Genomic DNA, 22,897 nt, shown 5'->3' with positions numbered 1-22,897 from the left:
TTTTCCCCTTGCAGTGTTTAGTATTTTTTTCTTTGTTCTGTATACTTACTGTTTTGAGTATTATGTGGAGGGAGGATTTTCTTTTCAGGTCTAATCTATTAGGTGTTCTATAGGCCTCTTACATGCTTATAGGCTTCTCCTTTAACTTGGGAAATTTTCTTCTATGATTTTGTCGAAAATATTTTCTGGGCCTTGGAGTAAGGAATCTTTTTCCTCTATTCCTATTATTCTTAGGTTTTTGTCTTTTCATGTTGTCTTGGATTTCTTGGATGGTTTGTGTCAGGAATTTTTTAGATTTAACTTTTTTTTTGATGGGTATATCACTTTCTTCCATTGTATCTTCCACACCTGAGATTCTTTCTTCCATCTTTTGTAGTCTTTTGGTTATGCTTTTCTGTGTAGTTCCTGTTTTCTTCCCTAAGTTCTTCTCCATTATTTCCTCTGTTTGTTTTCTTCAATTTATTTCAGTTCTATCTTCAGATCTTGAACCATTTTGGTGATTTCCTTCACTTGTCTGACTATATTTTCCTTCAGTTACTTCACCTGTTTGTTTGAACATTCCTCTTTTTCCTTTATTTCTTTCAGTAATTTCACTATTTCCTCTCTGAATTTCACTACGTGTTTGACTGCATCTTCCTGTATTTGATTATGGATGGCCATAATTTGTTTGAATTTATCTTCTTCTATTTCTTTATGCATTTCATTTGTTTCCTCCATTATCCACTTCAGAAGCATAGATGTAAGGTCATCTTCCTGAATTTCACTTATGTTGGGGTATCCAGGGCTGCTTGCCTCTGGATAACTGGGTTTTGGAGATGCCATATTGCTTTGGCTTTTGTTTGTTGTGCTTTTACACTGGCTTCTACCCTTCTGGCTGTCTCAGGTGTTGGCTGCTAGTTTCTGATGCTTGCTGGAATTCTGAGGTGGGGAGAATCCCTCGGAAGGAGGGTCATTGTTCCTGAATCAGGCCTCCTTAGCTTTTTGGGTATAGTCACCAGATGGCCAGTTCTTCTCAGGGAATTGCCACAGCTCACCTAATGCTTATGGACCTGTGGGATAACTGGTCGTTGGTAGTCAGTGGGGCTCTCCTCTCACCAGGAGAAGTCCTGGAGACAGCTGCCCCACCATTGGGTTTCTTGCTCTGAATTTAGGGACCTGCTGCTGCTGCTGCTGCTGCTGCTGCTGCTGCTGCTGCTCTTACACTTTGTTTGCTGGGCACTGTTCTCTTGAAGAACTAGGGTGCCCTGTGGTTTGGTTAGTTTAGCTAGGGTGACAGGTTGCCTCTTGGAGCAGCGCCTGGGGGCTGATCCCATGGATCCTAGGCTTCTGTAGGTCTGAGTTTGGAGCTCTCTTCACCAGTACCTAAGCAGTAATCAGTGACATGTGAGAGCAGTGCTTAGGCCTGTGGCATGAGGCTAGACCCCCTGATCCCTTGGGAACCCAGGAACTTTCCCAGGGTTTAGCAGGGTGTCTTGAGGTCACACCTGATGTTTTCCTTACTGTAGGTTTTCCTCTGGACAGGGAGACCCATTCTGTGCTGTTTGGAGTCCACAGTTTATTCTAGGATGGTGAGTTCAGCAGGCAGGCACAGGCAAGTGCTAGCACCTGGGTGCCTGCAGGAACCTGGGCACTTTTCCAGGGAACTTTTTGTGGTGGTTTTGAGAAAGGGGCGTTCAGCTGGGTGCTGTGTGGTTGGTTGGACCTGATGTTTCCTTCACCATGGCGTTTCCTCCCATCAGGGAAACACAGTCTCTGAAGCTTTGGTGTTCACAGTTATGTCTGGCAAGGTGAGCTGGGTGCACAAATGGGGCTCTGAGCTGGAGGCTAAGCACTTGCCAGAGCCCGGGACCTTTTCCAGGGATTTTATGGATGACCTGAGGTTGGTGGATCCCAATTGCTTCCTTCACCTTGGGGTTTTCTCTCCACTGGAAAACTTATTCTCTGGAGTTGTGGGTCCCACAGTTCAGTCTGGGATGGTGATCAGAACACAAAGGCCTGTGGTTCTGCGCTGGCAACCAAGGGCCTGCTGAGGACCCAGGAACTTTTCTGGGGTCTGGCTGGGTGACCTGAGAATGGACCAGGTTCCTTCCCACACCATGGCATTTGCTCTGACTTGGGAAACACAATCGTTGGTGTTTTAGAGTCCACAGTTAAGTCTGTTGGTCGCTATGCAGTCACTGCTTCCCTGCTTGTCAGACACAGTATCTTCTCGTTGCTCAATTTTGGGTCCTTGTACTTTTTTTAAAATAATTTTTATTTTTTATGGTAATCACAGGTTATTTACTTTGTATCCCAGCTGTAGTCCTCTCCTTCATTCCCTCCCAATCCCACCCCTCCTCCTGCATCCCTTCTCTCCTATCTATTCATCTGAGGACTGAGTTTGTCTTCCTTCCCTCTGTCCTGGTAGGGAAGTCCCATCAGGGGGAACTGATCAAAAAGCAAGAAGCATAGTCCATGTCAGAGAAATCTCCCATACCCTAACTAGTGGGCCCACATGAAGCCTAAGATGCCCATCGGACCTATGTTCTTGGGGTCTGTGCATTGTAGTATGTCTACCCTGTACTAAAATAAACTTTAAGTGACTATATACCACGTGTGTCTTTCTGGCTCTGTGTTACCTCACTCTGGATGATCTTTTCCAGTTTCATCCATTTGCCTGAAAATTTCATGATTTCTTTGTTTTTAATAGCCAAGTAGTATTTCATTGTATAAATGTACCACAATTTCTTTTTCTATTCTTTAGTTGAGAGACATCTAGATTGTTTCCAGTTTCTGGCTTTTATGACTAAAGCTGCCATGAATGTGGTTGAGCAAACATCCTTGTATAGATTGTGCATCTTAACAATATTAAATCACCTAGTCCATAAACACAACCTGTCTAGACATTCAGTTCCTTAATTTCAAGACAGGGTTTCTCTATATAGTCCTGGCTGTTCTGGAACTTGCTATATAGATCAGACTGGCCTTGAACTCACAGAGATTCACTAGCCACTGCCTCTTCAGTGCTGGGATTAAAGACATGGACCACAATGCTCAGCTTTTTTGTAAATGGAATTTTTGTTTGTTTGCTTGCTTGCATGTTGTTGAGATAGGGTTTCTCAGTGTAGCCCTAGTTGTCCTGGAAGTCACTCTGTAGACCATGCTGGCCTTTAACTAAGAGTTCTGCCTCTTTCTGCCTCCCAAGTGCTGGGATTAAAGGCATATGCCGCTGCCACCTGACATGTAAATATAATTCTTAACTTTATTTTAGATTACTCACCACTACTCTGCAAAAATACAATTTGATTTTCATACTGATTTTGGAGACTCTCACCTTTTAAAATTCGCTTATTACCTCTAATTTTTATATGTGTGCTTCTGAAGATTTTCTATGACATATTAAGTCACCTACAAGTAGAAATAGTTCTACTTCCTCCTTTTCAATCAGGAAACATTTTCTTATTTTCCTTGCTCACTTGGTGTGCTCACTTGTTGACACTATCTTCTAAGACAGTGTCAAACTAGGATATAGCAAAAACAGATACCCTTAAATCATCCCTAATCTTTTTTTGCCTGCCCTTTTTTTAAAATTTTTATTAATTACACTTTATTCACTTTATATCCTCCCATAAGCCCCTCCCTTCTCCCCTCCCAATCCCACACTCCCACCCCCTTCTTCAGGAATGCCCCTCCCCAAGTCCACTGATAGGGGAGGTTCCCCTCTCCTTCCTTCTGATCTTAGTCTATCAGTTCTCATCAGAAGTGGCTGCATTGTCATCTTCTGTGGCCTGTAAGGCTGCTCCCCCATCAGGGGGAGGTGGTCAAAGAGCAGGCCAATCAGATTATGTCAGAGGCAGTCCTTCTTCCCATTACTATGTAACCCACTTGGACACTGAACTGCCATGGGCTACATCTGTGCAGGGTTCTAGGTTATCTCCATGCATGGTACTTGGTTGGAGCAGGAGTCTCTGGGAAGACCCCTGTGTTCAAATTTCTGGTTCTGTTGCTCTCCTTGTGGAGTTCCTGTCCTCTCCAGATCTTACTATTTCCCACTTCTTTTATAAGATTCTATGCACTCTGCCAAACAGTTGGCCATAAGTCTCAGCATCTGCTTTGATAGTCTATAGGGCAGAGCCTTTCAGAGGCCCTCCATGGCGGGTTTCTAGCTTGTTTCCTGTTTTCTTCTTCTGATGTCCCTCCTCTTTGCCTTTCGGGATGGGGATTGAGCATTTTAGTCAGGGTCCTCTCTCTTGATTAGTTTCTTTAGATGTACAGATTTTAGTAGGTTTATCCTATATTACACGTCTATATGAGTGAGTTTATACTGTGTGTGTCTTTTTGCTTCTGGAACAGCTCACGGATGATCCTTTCCAGGTCCCACCATTTACCTGCAAATTTTATGATTTCCTTATTTTTCATTGCTGAGTAATACTCCATTGTGTAGATGTACCACAATCTCTGCATCCATTCTTCAGTTGAGGGCATCTGGGCTGTTTCCAGATTCTGGCTATTACAAATAAAGCTGCTATAAACATGGTTGAGCAAATGTCCTTATTGTGTACTTGAGCCTCTTTTGGATATATGCCTAGGAGTGGTATAGCTGGATCTTGAGGAAGTGCTATTCCTAGTTGTCTGAGAAAGCGCCAGATTGATTTCCAGAGTGGTTGTACAAGTTTACATTCCCACCAGCAGTAGAGGAGGGTTCCCCTTTCTCCACAACCTCTCCAGCATGTGTTGTCACTTGAGTTTTTCATCTTGGCCATTCTGATGGGTGTAAGATGAAATGTCAGGTCATTTTGATTTGCATTTCCCTAATGGCTAATGAGGTTGAGCATTTCTTTAAGTGTTTCTCTGCCATTCTATATTCCTCTACAGAGAACAGGAAAATACAGGTTTTTTTTTTTTGTTTGTTTGTTTGTTTTTTCAAGACAGGATTTCTCTATATAACCCTGGAAGTCCTGCACTTGCTCTGTAGACCAGGCTGGCCTGGAACTCACGGAGATCTGCCTGGTTCTTCCTACCTGAGTGCTGACATTACAGGCATGTGCCAACATGCCTGGCTCATTACTCGTCTTAAAGGGAATCCATTCTGTCTTTCACCCATTAAGCAACTTAGGTGTGAAATATTTGTAGCTGTCTATATACATGTTGCTAGTGAACTGAGTATGATGTTGTTTAATATGGGGAAAGCTAGTCATGCTGAATTTGAAATAGTTGAGAAAAATATCAGTTCTTTGAAAGGGAAGTATTATGGTGCATCATGGATCTTGAGCAAGCTGTGTTCAGATTAAAATGTGGAATTTTGTGTGGAACAGTGCTGCACACCTGTAACTTTAGCACTTTGGAGAATAGAGGCAGGAGAACTACTATGAGGTTGTGGCTACCCTAGGCTACATACCAAGATCTTGTTTTAAAAACAGATTGTAGGGGTTGGAGAGATGACTTAACAATTATGAGCAATGGCTGCTCTTCCAGAGGATCCAGGTTGAATTCCCAGCAAACGCATGGCAGCTCATAACTGTTTGTAACTTAAGCTCCAGGGGATCTGACACCCTCACACATACATTCAGGTAAAACGCCAATACACATAAAATAATTTTTAAAAAACCTGAGATATATAAGCATATATAAAAGATTACTACAAGTTAATAGTTCTGTGTAGTATTGTACTATATTCTTATGAGACACTTAGGATGAAATAAAGTGACACTTCAGGACTGGCATTTAGTTGATCTCAACAAAGGATTATTATATAGCCACCATGTTCAGAGGAGATGTAGGAATCAACATAGGCTGCCATAACAAAATACAACTGACTGGAGGGCCAAACAAAAATTCTTATACTTTTTGAAGTGTGGAAATATTTTTTGTTTTGTTTGTTTGTTTGTTTGTTTGTTTTGAGTGACAACATGGTAAAGACTTCCTCTTTCTTGGAGGGGTTAACTTTACACAGTGGCGGAAAGAGGTCAGCAAAAACATGCCTTTGAGGCTCCTGAAAAGGACACCAATCCTGTGTTATTTGTCTGTGATAGGTCTCTGGCAGAGATGGAGTACCTGAGGCAATCTTTTTTATGAAAAAACAAACAAACAAACAAAACGACCAACAAACATTTATTTTGGTGCAATAATTCAGAAGTTTCAGTTCTCATGGTTGTTTGGCTCTTTCACTTTTAGGATTCTTCTGGCAAGGCACATGGTGACAGTGTGGGGTCGTGCAAGAGTTTACTCATTGCTTGGCAGCTAGGAAATGGGCAAAGAGGAGAGAAAAGAGAGAAGGGAGCATGAAGAAGAACAGGAGGAGGAGGAGGAGGAGGAGGAGGAGGAGGAAAAGAATGGAAGAGATACCAATATTTTCTTCAAGTACTGGCCTCTAATGACCCAATTTTCTTCCTTTAGGCCAGTCATTCTCAACTTTCCCATTGCTATGATCCAGTAATACAGATCTTCATGCTGTGGTGACCCCCAATCATAGTTATTTTTAACAGTGCTCCATAACTGTAATTTTGCTACTACTATGAATCACAATGTAAATATCTGATATACAGGATTTCTGATATGTGACCTAAGTAAAAGAGTCTTTCAATCCCCTAAATGGGTCATAACCCACATTGAATACCACTGCTTTAGGCCCACTTCCTATAGATTTTAAAACTTTTCAATATAGTCATAGTCTGGTAACTAAGCCTTGAACTTATGAGACTTTGGGAGACATATTTCCAAATCACAAGTGATGTATAGCCAGTAATACTGTTGCATCAACAGTCCCAAACAAATACTGTTCCTATATCTCCTGTTGTGTAAGTAGGATGCTCTGTCCCATACATCTAAGACCTAGAGCCAAGTGACTTGAGACTGAGTACAAACCAAGGCTTTAGAAATTCAAACAGGAAAGAAGTCCCTTACAAGTCCTGCGCTACTTAGGCACACATGGAAAAGACTTTGTGGTGGGATGAATAAGGTCCAAGGAGCTGACCCAGGAAAGAAGTTTTGCGCAGAGAAATGTGTGAATCCAGGAGGCTCTAGAAAGCCACACAGATAAAAACATGGATTTGTATATGTAGTGTTGTCTATCTGATATAGCATTTAAAGTGTATTAATGCACAGTGTAATTTGATTTGTGCACTAGTGGTATGTAATGATCAAATTGTTGTAAATAGTATTTACATCTCAAATATTTAAAAATTTCAGCCAGGCAATGGTAATGCATGCTTTTAATTCCAGCACTGCAGAAGAAGAGGCAGAGGCAGGCAAATCTCTGTGAATTTGAGGCCAGCCTGGTCTACAGAGTAAGTTCCAGGACTTCCAGGGTTATATAGAGACATTGCCACAAAAAAAAAAGGAAAAAAAATCATTTTCTAATGTCATATAATCATATATATTTCTGAAGTACACTGATATTTTGATACACACACATAATATGTTGTGATCCAATTGAGTATTTAACATTTCCTTATAATCACCTTATGTTTGGAGGATTATACTATAAACATTGAAAGTATTTGTAAAAAAGGATAGAGTATGTATTCTTGTGCATCTATCACCTGATTTCAACAACTGTCAGCTCTTGGCTCATGTTTTGTTTCGTTAGTATACTTCACTCTCCCTCAGGCCTACCTTTAACCAACATAAATATCTATCCCTGAATATCTTGAAAAAATCATGTAATTTTAACTGAAAATATTTTATCAAAAATGTAAGGATACACACAATACAATACCACAATTATAGTTTTAATAATAGTTTCTTAGCATCATCAAATGTCTTCAGCAGAACATATGCTTTCAATCTAGCTTGGCTGCTGTTCTGGGCCTTCTTCATTTTTTTCATTAATTAATTCAGTTTTTTATTTTATATCTCTAACACAGCTTCTCCTCCTTTCTCTTCTCCCAGTTCCTCTCTCTCCCCTCCCTCCTCAGAAAGGGTAGCCATCCCATGGATATCAACCCACCTTGGCATATCAAGTTGCAGTAGGAGTAGGCACATCTTCTACTGAAGCTAGACAAGGCAGCCCAGTTAGAGGAAAATGATCCAAAGGCAGGCAACAGAGTCAGAGACAGCCCTTGCTCCAGTTGCATGCTTTCTGGTTGGTGGTTTAGTCTTTGTGAGCTCCTGTGGGCCCAGGTTAGTTGATTCTATAGGTTTCTTGTGATGTCCTTGGCCTGTCTGGGTCTTTCAATCCTTCCTCCCCTTCTTCAGCAAGATTCCTTGAGCTCTACCTAATGTTTGTCTGAATCTCTGCATCTGTTTCTATCAGTTTCTGGGTAAAGCCTCTCAGATGACAATTATACTAGCCTCCTGTTTGCAAGTATAGCAGCATATCATTAATAGTGTCAGGGGTGGGCTCTCTCTCATGGCATAGGTCTCAAGTTTGACCAGTTATTGGTTGACCATTCCCTCAGTTTCTGCCTGGGCTTTGTTCTTTAGCACCAATAACTTTCTCATAGTCATTATTATACTGTAAAATGATGAAAATCTTATGATTGTTAATTGTTCAGTAAGGCAAAGAATGTGAAGTATATATTGCAAGCTTCATACATAGTAGTAAATGTTCAGGAAAGATTACCTAAGGTAGTTAGTGATATAAAACACATGAACTGCCATTCAGGTGCCTTTAAGAATGGTTTTGATTCATTATTTTTTTTTTCTTTTTTCTTTTGTTTTTATAAGACAGGGTTTCTATGTGTAGCCTCTGCTGTCCTGGACTCGCAGGCTGACCTCAAACCCACAGCTATCCACCTGCCTCTGCTTCCCTGATTGCTGGAATTAAAGGTGTGCACCACTGCCCAACTCTGCTGGATTTTATTCCTGACCAGTTTTTTGTTTTTGTTTTTTTGAGATAGAGTTTCTCTGTGTGGCCCTAGCTGCCCCAGATTTGCTTTGTAGACCAGGCTGGCCTGAACTCAGAGAGATTCGCCTACATCTGCCTCTCTGGGATTACAGGTGTGTGTCATCACTGCCTGGCTGGTTTTGATTTATAATCAACAGTCATAAGTAGAGCAGAGCAAAAGGATTCTTTTTGAAAATAATAGTAGAAGTATTTAAAGTGACACCCCCTCCTCAAAACAAACAAACAAATAAACAAACAAAACCCACCAGAGAGTACTGGTATAAACTGAGAAGTAGATGTAGAAACAACAGGGTCCTTATCATTTCCATCTGCTGTTTGTGGTTTCCCTCCTCCCTGGGGTTCCGATTCACCATGGTCTATGACATACATATTAAAACTATTATCTTTTTGTAGAGGAGAGAAGAGTGTATATGCATGGGGGTTGCCAATACTGTAAGGTACTTAAGGTTGGAGAGGTCATTGCATTTGAAGAGATAGGGGTTCTCAGAGTGAGGGTCCATGCTCTCTCTTGGGCATGAAGTGCTCTCCTTGAGCCACCCTGATTTCTGGCATGGACTCTCCAGATGTGAAGTAGATTCACTTTGTTATATCGTCCTTGGAAATCCCCTTTGCATCAAGATAGCTTGCTCTAGGTATCAGCTGAGAGCTTTTTAATAAAAATGAAGCCCAAAGGAGAAAAGATAAGGTATCTGATTTTAACCCAAAGGGAGAACAGCAGATGTTTCATTCTGTCTTAGGGTATGAGGGAGAAAAAGCAATTAGCGGCTGCTTCTGATTTAGCAACAGACACCTGCTAAATGAAAATCTGTAAACCCGGCCAGGCTTGGCACCAAAAGCGTGTATACTGCTTCTCAAGCATTTCTGGGAATTTTAAATTATGCCGGCTTAAAATGGCAAGCGGGGGTCTCAGAGAAGCTCAATATGTACATCTGGACCAAGAAATTAGTTTTCTAAGATGGCAACGACTTAGATACAGCCTCTTTGATTACTGGAGTGAGAACAAGAGGTTTGAATGTAAAAGCGAGATGCCTGGTTACTTTGTTCTTTTGACCTGGCTATAGGCTACCTTTTAGGGGAATCCCATAAGAACAAAGTGCTGATGGAAGAGCTGGGAATTCACCAAGCAGTATGCCTACTGATTCTGACAAAGGAAATGTCTCAAAATAGGATGAAAAACCTAACTCTGGATACTCTTAGCTCTACTCCAGCCCTGTCATTATTGGCTTTTCATGTGAACCAACCACTTATTTAACTGTTGCTTTGTCATGGCTGGGAAGGAAGCTTCTCCATGGCCTTTTGCCTTTCCATAGTCTTTTCCAAGTGCCCATTAACTGCTGATCTCCATATCCATTTTCCTGAGACCTACAGTAACCACAAACCTCAGGAATAGAGGAGTCCATGAAGAGGGCTTTTTATGTCAAGTATGTTTATGCATGTTGGGATTGAGGAAGCAAGCTTCCACATGGAGGGGTAGTCAGGATATGTGTAACTTGAAAGAAGGTCAACTTGGTAGGTTGTCTGCTTGGTACTGAAACAGTTGGGTGACTACCATTCCCATTCCCATTCACAGCACATTCCCTGTATGTCTCTGCCTTTTCTAAGGCTAGAAAGTCACCTATAACTATGACAGAAGTCTTCTCTAGCAGGACAGAAGCGATAAGCCCTGTGTAAACCACAGATATACTGAAGCTGTGTTCCCATTCTACCCCTGACTCAAACCTTCATGACTGCTGCTATTCAGAAAACTCATCGGCAGTAGAATTACTGTTTTTCTTTTAGAGTGTTAGAGCTGTCTCTACTGCTTTGAGGAATCTTCTGCTAACTAGAGGGAAGATGTCTTGTTACAACATGGTACATTCTAAGAGGCCCTAGGTGATATATAGTCTTTACTATGTATGTTACACTTTTGTTGGCATGACAAGTACCTGAGAGAAACAGTTTAAAAGGCGAAAAGAGTGGCTCATGGTTTCATTGTGTGCTTGGCTGAATCCATTGCTTCCTAAGCATGTGGTAAGGTGGGGTACTGTGGCAGAGAGGCATGGTAGAGAGCAGAACTGTTCATGGTGACCAGGAAGCAAAAGAGCAGAGGCAGGAAAGAAGGAAAAGAGTTTGATGACAGTGTAGCTTTCTGGCTTTGAACAAGGCTGCCCTTGAACTCACAGAGATCTGTCTGCCTGTGCCTCCTGAGTGCTGGGATCAAAGGTGTGCGCCACCACTCAGCTTAAGAATAATGTTTCAAAAAACAACTAAAAGAGGCTGCTGTGTCACATGTGGACTACCACATTTTAATTTAGGTTATGACCGGCATGTTGGGAATTTTTTTCCTTTTTGTTTCCTTTATAGCTGTCTTTTTTTTTTTTTCCCTTAATTCACGGGCATGTGCTCTTCAAATAAGTAGTCTTATTTGGCATTGTGTATATATGCGTGTACATGTACTTGCACTGGTGTACATGTACTTGCACTGATGTGCAAGTAGAGGTCAGAGGACAGTTAGCGGGAGTCAGTTCTCTTCTCCTACCATGTAGGTCTGAGGGATTAAACCCAGATTATCAGGCTTGGTGGTAAGTGCTTTTAAACCTTCACCTGGTAAACCATCTTACCAGTCCTTTCTAACACTTCCTTAGTAATTGCTTTAAAATTCACACAGTGAAATCTATCCACTTAATCTAAAAGTTCACTGCTTCTTAGTATATTCACATTTGTACAGCCAAACCAAACTATATCTTAGGATATTTGTGTCAACCTTAAACCTATTTCTTTTGGCTAATGTTTCCATAGTGCTCCAGAATCTCTGATAAGTATATGCAACAAATCGTCTATTTTTCTACCTCTGTAGGTCTGCCTGTTTGGTGCACTGTGAACAAACTACAAAGTCATGTAGTATTTGCCCTTTTGTTCTTTCTTCACTCAGCATGCAGCTCTCAAGGTTCATCTTTTTTACTTATTAGTAATTCAATTATAGGATATACCAGTCAAGTGTATGAATATATCATGCCTTTCTTTCACCAGTTGAAGGGCATCTCCATTGCTTTTACTTTGGGTTATTATAAAGAATGCAGCTGTAACTATGGTTACCTTATGGGGATAGACAACGTTGGGGGTTTTGGTTTTTGTCTCTTTAGTATATGTCCCTAGCAGAGTATATTAAGTAATCTTACTTATTTACATGTAGGCCCTATAATATTTAATTAGCCAGCCTCAACTTAGATATTTGTTTTGACAAATAGTTTTATTCTCTATTGTTTTAGCTTTTCTTTTCTTTTTAGCTTTTCTTTTGAAAAAGCATTGCATTGTTTTTTATAATCAATGTTAATTTAATTTACCCACATATTTGTCCCCACTTTTACTCACCACTATGATTTTGATATGATTTGGGAAACTTTTTTCCTTGAGCCAAGGCTTTATGTACAGAAAGTTAATTCTTGTTGTGATATATTGGGATAGTGGAAATTTTATCTAGTTGTGATGTTGTAGGTGCAGAACCCTTTGAAAATAAGCGGCTTAGAGTATAGTGCCTATGGTTGGATTTTAATGGTTTTATATGAACAAAGGCTGGAATAGCCCCTTTCCCTGCTCTGACTCTTGCTAGGCAAATCTATTTCTTGTGACTGTGCCAGCAAGAAGGTCAACTGTAGATAAGGTGCCTAAATCTTACACCTCAGAAATATTAGCAAAATTAAGTCTTTTTCCTTTAACAAGTAGCTCGCCCAGTTCTAGTAATTTACTTAGTCATGAAAAACTAGTACATTTGGCATTTTTTGCTTTACCTCAGACCTTCTTTCTGGCATTACTTTATGCTTACCTTAGGAGCCTCCCACAGAGGGCCTCTGAAAGGCTTTGCCCTGCAAACTATCAAAGCAGATGTGGAGACTTATGGCCAAACTTTGGGCAGAATTCAGGGAATCTTATGAAAGAAGTGGGAAATAGTAAGATCTGGAGAGGGCAAGAGCTACACAAGGAGAGCAACGGAACCAGAAAATTTGAACACAGGGGTCTTCCCAGAGACTCAAACTCCAACCAAGTACCATGCTTGAAGATAACCTAGAACCCCTGCACAGATGTGGCCCATGGCAGTTCAGTGTCCTAGTGGGTTCCATAGTAATGGGAACAGAAACTGCCTCTGACATGAACTGATTGGCTTGCTCTTTGATCACCTCCCCCTGAGGGGGGAGCAGCCTTACCAGGCCACAGAGGAAGACAGTGTAGTCACTCCTGATGAGACCTAACAGACTAGGATCAGAAGGAAGAAAAAGAAACCCTCCCCTACCAGTGGACATGGGGAGGGGCATGTGTGGAGAAAGAGGAGAAAGAGAGGGATTGGGAGGGAAGGAGGGAGGGAACTAAAGGGGGGATACAAAGTAAAGTGCAATTAAAAATAAAATTAAATTTAAAAAATCTATAGTTTAGATGATGATGATGATGATGATTATTATTATTATTATTATTAGGTGATGATCTGCTGATGGTAAAACTCATAACTGATATATATATATTCCTCTATTCTTGAAGTCTTTTTATTTACATTTTTTTCTTTTTCTTTTCTTTTTGTATTTTTTTTTTTTTTTGTTTATTTGTTGAGACAGGATTGCTCTGTGTAGCCCAGGATGGCCTCCCAAGTTACAGAGATCTGCTGCCTCTACCTCCCAAGTTCTGGGATTAAAGCTGTGTACCATTCCCTCTCCCCAGCTCCCAGCTGTTTTGAAGTCTTTCATTGCTTCATTTTTTCTAGGTTCATATTTCCCCTTCATAATGAAGATATTCTTTTCCTATATTGTGGTTTTTACACTCTTTGCTCTGAAAATCATCAGTGTTAACTTTTACTAAAATAATCTTTTCTTTTTGGTCACTTTTAAGCAATTTCAGTGTTTGATGTCCCGTAGTTTTATTACAGTATTTTATTTTCCTTGCTTTTGGCTTTTGGTTTTCTACACAGGGTTTCTCTGTGTAGCCTTGGATGTCCTGGACTTGCTTTGTAGACCAGGCTAGCCTCAAACTCACATATATCTATCTGCCTGACTATGCCTCCCGGGGTGCTGGGATTAAAGGCATGTGCCACCTGGTGCCTAGCCTATGGTGTGTATTGATATTAAAATTTCTTCATTTTCTTGAACTTTCTCTTCTGTTTCTATTTCCCCCCTTTCCCCTTTTTTCCTTCCTTCCTGCAACTCCTTGAAACTCTGGATGTGGCACACATCAGATCATCAAACTATTCTCATGGCTTCTCTGAGCTGTCTAAGTTTCTGTGAACAGTCTAGGCTACAATACCTTTAAGTACAGCCTTTGTATTCTGGAACAATATTTTGAGGAATATTTTCATTCCTGTTTTTCCAGCTTAATCTTTATATTTTTTACTTCTTTGCCTTGCTGTGCTGTATTTTAGATCACCTCTTTAGTTCTGTAGTCTATCTCTTAAGTTGTACCCAATTAGCACTTGAGTTTTTCTTATACTTACTATAATTGTTTTAACATTAAATGGTATAAGTCTATCGTATGAGGTCCTGAAATCATCTTTAACATGTTTCTTTGTATATTTAGGTTTTGTGTTTAAATAGCATTGTTGTTTTACTGTAAGTTTTTTTCTTTTCCACAAGATCTTTATTTGTGGAGAAATTTTTAAGTGTTAAGTTTCTCAAAAGAGAACTTGACTTTGTTCTTGCTAGTCATGTGAGGGCTCCTAGTTTGGAGATATGCCATATGAAACTCTCATTCTGTGGATTTTGGATTGCCCAAGTAGTGTATATTCAGATTGTGAGGTGCCTTGTGGTTTGGAGGTACTTATGGACAAGCCTCAATCACTCCTACTGACTTATTAAAATATGAAACTGGGCTGCCTTCTTACTGTAAATGAAGAAATGATTTATGTTTTTCATGAACCTCTATAGTGAAGTATAGCTCTTTTGGGGGGGGTTCTCAGCTTCATAAAGGATAACTCTCTTAGACTCTCTGCACAATATTTGTCCATCCCTATGTCTCATTAGTCTATAAAAACTTGGAAAACTAGATTATGTAATGGACCCTAGTTATTTTATTGGAGCCCTATTTTCACTTGTTGAAAATAGCCAGAACACTCCTTTTGTTTCAGATTTTTTTGGGGGGTTGTACCGTAGATCCAATTCCTGGCCTCATGCACACTAGACAAGTGTTCTGAAGTTAGGCTATACCCTCGTCTACCAATGGTTCCAAGTGTTTAAAAACAATTCAAACAATAATTTATGCAGGACTTTTTCAGTGGAAGATATCTTTAACAGCTAATATTTGATTGATTGGAAATGAGTGTGTTGATCTTGTTTTTCAACCTTTTTCAATCCTTTTTTTATAACCATGTCCTTTCCCTTGGTAGTTAGGAGGGCAGTCTATAGGTTGTCCTTGTTTTGAAGTAGGTTCACGTCAGTCGAAAAATACCTACATTGTGTCCAATATTTTTCTATATTCTGTGAGGTTTAGCTTATTATGCAGCTAATTAAACACTAATAGCAGTGACCTTGAGTCCTTAAAGCAATGATGACTTAAACAAAATTTCTACATCATAGAATTAGCTTGTGAGGTGAGTGTAAGGTTTTAAAGTTCATGAAAGCAAGACACCATTTGTATTTTACTGATAGTGGTTGTCATAAAGTAGATACTCAATGCATATTTGCTAAGTGAATATGTTGGGGTCTGGGACACATGGATAGATTCCAGTGTTGATCAACTCCCATAGAAGTAGATATTTCTCAATCTTAATTCACATGGTCGGAGGAGGGAAAGAATAAATAGCAACTGTCAAAACATCATCTACTTTGTAAATCAAGTTTAAATGTATTCCTGTGTATGAACAGAAGGCTTCATCGAGGTGGTACGGTTAAGAACACCAAATCCATATTCAGATTATCTAGTTTACTTACTGTTTCCATGAGTAACATTGGAACAGTTACCCAATTCATTTCTCCTTTCAGTTTCCTTGTATAATAAAGGAAACATTTTAAACCTTAATATATAGAAGGTTCTCCAGCCAGTACCTGGCAGAGCACTGGTATATAGCAGCTGTTATTAATTGTCATTGCTGTGATTTTGACTTTTTTGTTGTTTTGAACACGTCACATCACTATTCTAGTTAATACATTTTCCTGGCATTCCATTTCCTGCCTTCCATTTTCTTTATGATCATACTTCAGAGTTTCCACATTTACTATTCAGCGACGAGGACTTTTTATTTCTCTTACGTGTACATTGAGCATTTCCACACCCAAATATCTTTAGGGAGGTTTATGAAAATAAAAATCACTGGGTTCTAGCCAAAGAAGATTATTTTGGTGCCAATATTGATAAAAATTGTACACATTGTATGTTGGGTGAGCCAGGATCTATCTACTCAGATGTTAAATTTAGCTACTGTCAATGTTGATGAAGAATCTTAGAACAACAGCCTTGAAGCCTGGCAGGAGTCAGAGAATGAGAGAGAGACAGGAGTAAAAGAGATATAGAAAGAGAAGTCAACAGAGTCTGATGGTGAAAGAGTATAATCAAGTCCCATTCACCTCTTGTGGCCTCAATGGAATACGGGAACATTGACTTTCACGGGTGGACAGAGTGGGCATCTTGGCCGAAGCTGATAGTAGGGGCTATAGGGTAAGTTAAGGGAGATGTTGAAGGTAGCAAGACTGAGAAGCCTGCTGCACAATGAATGCCAGCCAAAAGTAAGTTTCCAACCCCCTTAAAAGGTGTCCCTCACAGAGTAGAAGATTAATTAGATTACCTGCTTGACAGCTGTGAGGTAGAGGGAAGGTTGAGTACCCTTGAGCTGTTTTGACAAGACTTAATGGCTTTGGTCCTTGCCTTTGATTTAGTACTAATAGACTGACCTTATCTCAAGCCACTTGATGCTGAAGTCCTTTGCAGTCACTAAAATATGGAAGCAGGGGGTGGGGTGTACCATAGATAGCCTAGGCTAATGAAGAACTAACTGGGCATTAGCTTTCCATGGGTTAGATGGTTAGGATAAAATCTGCAGCCTGAGGCAGAAAAGAATGATGTTTGGGTGGTGAGTGGTGGAAAAGCCCCTTTGAGCCCCTTGCCAAACAATAGGGCCAGCTATGGGCAGGTCAGTCTGTATGTGTAGTTTGGTCTCTACACATAGTCTGATTGCCCTTTATCTTATACTTGTCCTCTGTTCCTCTGGAGGGCTTTTAAACTGTCTTCTGGTGTTAGTCTTTTCTTTGGGTTGTCAGGGAGAAACACTGACTTTCTCTCCTTGAGTGAAAAACAATGACTTCATTGCTTGACTTGAAGACCTGAAGTACACTCTTGTATACTCAAAGTTGCCTTTTAGATTACATCACAGATGATCTGGAGTTGGTGAATTTCTGAACCTCTGTGTCCACTCTCGTGGGTAGTGCTTATATCATAGTTGTCAGGTAGGACAGGACTTAGAGGGTTGCGGTCTCATAGGTAACCCTAACTCTTTCCTATCAGTAGAGTAGTGTAGGGAATGGAAGAGACCACAGTGGTAGAGATCGTGGGTTCTGAAGTTAGGTTCTTTGAGTCAAAACCACAACTCAATCATTTAGTAAGCTAACTGGGTGTACACTGTTGGGGTAATCACATTTATAGTTGTGGGTTTGTAGCATCCCCATCATTCATCCATGCATGTTTTCTGTTAAGTTTATTTGTGCATGCATTTGTTTACAGATCATATAATTTTTATAAGCCTTAGCATAAGAACTAACCTAATGTGCTATCCTTCCAATCCTGCTGCCACTGTCCTTTCCTCCTCCAGGAGAAAACTGCTAGCCCGAGTTTTGGTTATTATTCCTTTGCTCATTTTGGGGAAAAAAAAAAAGAAATTATTCCAAAGATTTTTGATGACAGGAGCAGTGGACATATGCAGCAGAAACAGTATTTGCTGGACATGACAAGGCTGTTGCACACATGAACTCATGGCAGCTGAGACTGTATGCATAAGACCTGCACCAGAATAACAGCATGGATGGAAGAAGTCCTTATGAAGCCCCACCTGACAGCAGAGAAACTATTCGCAATTGATAGCTGTTAAGGGAGGGAAAGTATATTTTCATCAGGGATGTGGCTCTCGAAAGGTTGGCCATGCTCCAGTAGACTGTCCTACATCCATGCACATACATGCAGCACTAAGTGTACTCAGTTCAGAGACAGAGAGAGAGTAAGAGCTCACATGAAATTGGGAAAGAAAAGTGGTAGGGGGCATAGAGAAAGAGAGTATATGGAATTTCATGAATACATATTATATGCATGTGTAAAATAAAAAAATAATTTTGTCTCTCAGATGTACAGATATGTCTATAAATATGAATATGTAGTTATAGATTCCTAAATAAGATGTTATTTAGTTTTAGTTGTTTACTGGCCTTTAAGGAGACAATATTATGTATGTCATTTTCTGGAACTTTATTGATCTGAACAACAGTTTGTTAGCATGACTCATTCTTACTATGGAGTGTCTTGTCTATGTCAGAGTGACATTCCATCACATAAGTAGACCAGTGTCCTTCTCTGTTCTACCTGGGATAGCCCTCTCTCTGCCTCAAGTTCTCCAGAATGAAGAGAGTGGCAGCTAGCTGTGGCATCAGGAACATCGAGCAGCTGTCACCTTGCAGCCAGTCAAGAAGCAGAGGGCAGTGAATGCTGTTCTCAGCTCTCATTATCCTTTTTGCCTTTTTAATTCAGACTAGAACAACAGCCCATGTAACAGCATCAATATTCAGGGAGATTCTTCCCTTTGCAACCAGACCTCTTAGGGAACACACATATAGACAGCTTAAAGCACTGGTTCTCAACCTGTGGGTCATGACCATCGGAAACTACATATATTTGGTAATCTTAGGAACAGAGACACTGTCTTGTAGCAATATTATAGTTATGAAGTAGCCACCAAAATAATTGTGGTTGGCAGTCACTACCATATGAGGAACTGTATTATAGGGTTGCGGTATTAAAAAGATTGAGAATCACTGCTCTATAGGTACGCTTTCTAGGTCATTCTAAGTCTAGTCAAGCTGAAGATGAAGATTAGACTCCACAGTTGGCTAGGGTATTAATTTGCTAGGACTTCTGTAATAGGGACTGTACCACACACTGCTTATAGAGATTTTTCTCACATGTCTAAGATCAAGGGATCAGCTGAATCATTTTCACGTTGGGTCCTCTCTTGCATTTGTTGATGGCCTTCCATGTTTTTCTCTGTATTCTATCTTTTCCTCTCTAGAGGATGTTGGTCTATTGAATGATGACCTAATGATAATTAGAGCCTACCTGTATGATCGTTTTCAATGCTCCGTCTCTAGATATAGTCACATAATCAAGTATTGGGGATTATGACATTAATACTTGAAATTTGGGGAGACAGTTCAATCCATTAGAGTTTGGAAGTATTAGTCATTAAGATCATTATGTTTATTCTTTTCGTCATTAAAACTCAGGAAAATGCAACAGATTTTGTTATAGTATATTTCCTAAGAACACTCCATTGTAGCTGCTGTTGTTCCTGCTATGGTTATTATTGTCATTATCACTAAGCATCATTATACCATCAGGCATCTTTTTGCTTCACCCTTCCTTTAGATGTGACTTCAGGTACCAGCAACAGTTACCCAGAGTGTTATTTAGTTATTTCCCATGAGGACAGGTAGCAGCTCCAAAGTCAGTTATAAGTGGAAGGACAGGAACTAAGAGTTCATTTTCTTTTATCTTGGTTAAAATAAAGAGCTAAATGACTCTTTGCAGAATATCTCATGACTAAAAGGGCTAGAACCACCATTCCATACAGTTCTATGAGCCTGTCCAAACAAGATAGGCAAGTCAGGGCAGCCATGTCTTTCACACCAGGAAATAGACTTACCCCAATTGCTGTGTCACCAGAGGAAGTAGCATCTTTCATGGGCTCAAAATATCTCCTTTGATACTAAGGAGCTTACTGGGGCCAGCCATTATGGCAAGTATAACTGTGTTCCTGTTTGCTGAGACTTGGAGTACAAAGAAGTCAGGGGTAGTCCTGGAAGAAAGACCCATGATCTGCCATGACTTACTCATTCCACCTTCTTACCATGTTGAAAAAGGGGTTGTGTGCATCTCACCTCAAAAAATGCTTATGAGTAGAGTCACCAGGAAAGATATGATACCACAGGATTTGGGGGGGGAGTCTTCCCTTTACTATATATATATTTTTTTCTGTGTTGAGTATCAATTCCCAAGGCCTTGAGTGCTGTTAGTAAGAAATCTACTACTACTGAAGTTCATCTCCAGCTCCAAAAGCTCTTTTTAAAACATGTTTAGATACACTGAGGGAAAGAACTATAAAAGTAAAAGAAAATATGAACTCTAAATCATCATTAGTTACTTAATGCATCTTATGGCTAAAGAGTCCTCTCTCTTTACTCTCTCTCTCTCTTGCCCTCTCCCTCCCCCCTCTGTCTGTCTCTGTCTCTCTCACTCTCTCTCTCTTTCACACACAATATTTAATCTGGGTGTGGTGATACATTTCTTTGATCCAGTGGTTCTCATCCTTCCTAATGCTGCAACCCTTTAATACAGTTCCTCATGCTGTGGTGGCTCCAAACATAAAATTATTTTCAATTCTACCTCAAATAAAAAAATTATATTCATTGCTGTCTCAAAACTGAAATTTTGTTACTGTTGTGAATTATAATATAAATATCTGATTATGCAGGATATCTGAAATTCGAGTCCCAAAGGGGTAATGACCCACAGGTTTTGAACCACTGCTTTAATCCCAACACTTAGGATGTAGAGGTATTTGGATCTTTGGGACTTCAGGGGCAGCCTGTTCTACACAGGAAGTTCCATCAGTACTAGTATTAAACATGAATTTAGCCAGTCTCAGATTGACAAATATTGTGTATTTTCTCTTGTATGTAGTCCTTACATTTTATGTAGAAACAAAAACAGAAAACATAGAGAAGAAGAAGAAGAATTATCTAAGAGGAAAAAGGGAAGAAATGAGAAGGGGAGAAGTAGAGAAGAGTTGGGGAAAGAATACGCTCAAGATGCAATATATACCTGCAAAGAAATTAAAAATAACTAGAAAATAGAAGCATGTTCTATACTCTATTCTATTTCTGCTAACAATGATTGCATTCATGTAGCGTTGGCTTTCTCATGTCTGGCTTATTTCACTTAGTATAATGTTCTGTAGATTCAACTAGATGGTTTCAAATGACAGGCCTTCATTATTGTTATTTTTTTATTTTATTCTTTGAGACTCTCATGTGCATATAGGAATAGGATATGAAATATCATATCTAACTTCCCATTTCTCCCTTCTTTTCCCTGCGGATCTCCTCCCCTATGTCTACCTCCCAACTCCATGTCGTCTTCTTCAGTTTAAAATAATAGTCTACTAAATCCATTTAGTGATGCCTATATATGCATGGTATGGGATCATCCACTAGAGCACAGCCAGCCTATCAGTAGCCACATCTCCAAAGAAGAATAATTGTCCCCTCCCCAGCATTTAGTTTCTTAGTAAGGGGTGGGTGCTAGTAAGTCTGAATGCTATATACTGTACATCTATACTACATTTTCTATTTTTAGGAATTTTATTTTATTTATGATATATGTGTATCTTAGTGTGTATATGTTATGCTGTGTGTGTATCCATGAATGCCAGAAGAGTGTATTGGGTACCCTGGAGCTAGAGTTACAAGTGGTTTTGACACTGTTAACTGAACTCAGGTCCTATAGAAAAGAACAAGCTCACCAGCCCCAATATGTCATATTTTCTTTATCTTTACATCTGTTGATGGACACTTAGGTGGATTCTATACCTTGACTATTGTGAATGATGCTGTAACAAAATAAAGTGATATATAATATAATTATATATTTTTATTATGTCATTTATATATAATAAAATATCATAAATTATACAATGGAATAAAAATATTATCTATTATAAAATATATTATATGTAGTATATAAAGTGTTATATATTACACACATACACACATATATATAAATAAAATTCCTCTCCTTCTAGAGCAACAGTTGCAGTTAACAGTGTGAAGTATCCCTCTATTGATCATTTTATGGCTTCAAACTATTTTAGTTATGTGGTTAGTATTGGCTATTTTTGATTTACTAGAAAATTTATGTATTAAAAACATATAAAGTCTAAAGTCAAGGTCTCTTCTTCCCTGTACAAACTATTTTCAATCTTTTCCCCTACTCAGTTTGGTAAATTGGCGTGCAGTCATTTTTATACACATTAACCGTCTGCCGGAAAGCATGCATATAAATTTTTCATTTTGTCTTCTATACAAAAAGGATCACATTTCATACAATATGAAGTTGTTCTCTTTCACCTAGAAGTGGTTAATGCCTTCTTCAAAAAAAATGCAGTAGTATAGTTCATCTTCCAGAGTATTTCATTTCCTTCTTTTTCTCTTGAATTGTGAAGGGAAGTGAATGGACGCAGTGCTGAGGTTGCCATCTCGTGGCTCCTGCAGGCCAAGGGTGTCTGGGTTCTGAGCAGAGTCTAATGGACCAAGTGTTCTGAAATGCCTCTTTCCATCTTCTCCCCACAGCTCCCCTTTGAACTGGAGATTTACTACATCCAGCATGTTATGCTCTATGTGGTCCCCATCTACCTACTTTGGAAAGGAGGTAAGGCCAGCAAACTGGATGCCTGTGGTATCCTCACAACTTCCCTTTCTCTCTGTTTGGAGGAGTCACACCCTCTTGGGATGTGGGGTGACGCTTGGCTGAGTATCTACAGCATGCTTAATGTCAGGCTTCAGTCACTGGGCAAGTAGGCATGAATGAGGCCTTTAAAGAGTCTGGGGGCTGTTCAGAATCATCCCTTGTAGGTGAGCGTGGTACTGCTGACTGCCTGTCATAGGACCTAGATTTTGGGTTCTTGATGGTGTCCTGGGGTTTGGTATGGCACCCAGCACACTGTGCCATGCTTATGCTTCTATACCCTCTCCTTCCTCTGTCAGTGTGCACTTCAGAGTAAGAGAAAAGGAAGTACTCCACCCTCTCAAGAGAGGGACTTTTCATTTTTGCTCTTTGTATATCCATGGTCTTAGACCCAGAGAT

At 39.8% G+C, this 22,897-nt stretch overlaps 1 protein-coding gene across 3 annotated transcripts in view; it reads left to right on the top strand.

Annotated features, from left to right (window-relative positions):
- The window catches only part of Tmem164 (transmembrane protein 164), a 161,810-nt gene that overhangs the window by 103,909 nt on the left and 35,004 nt on the right, over positions 1–22,897 (top strand). For all 3 annotated transcript variants that reach the window (XM_055604975.1, XM_055604976.1, XM_055604974.1), the window contains one exon: positions 22,384–22,462. In XM_055604975.1, coding sequence (XP_055460950.1) covers positions 22,384–22,462 — 79 coding nt within the window. The remainder of the gene's footprint in view (positions 1–22,383; positions 22,463–22,897) is intronic.

The sequence above is a fragment of the Psammomys obesus genome, unplaced genomic scaffold (genome assembly GCF_907164565.1).
Source record: "Psammomys obesus unplaced genomic scaffold, mPsaObe1.curated_primary_1811, whole genome shotgun sequence".
Lineage (NCBI taxonomy): Eukaryota > Metazoa > Chordata > Mammalia > Rodentia > Muridae > Psammomys > Psammomys obesus.
This window is presented reverse-complemented; position numbering and strand designations above follow the sequence as displayed.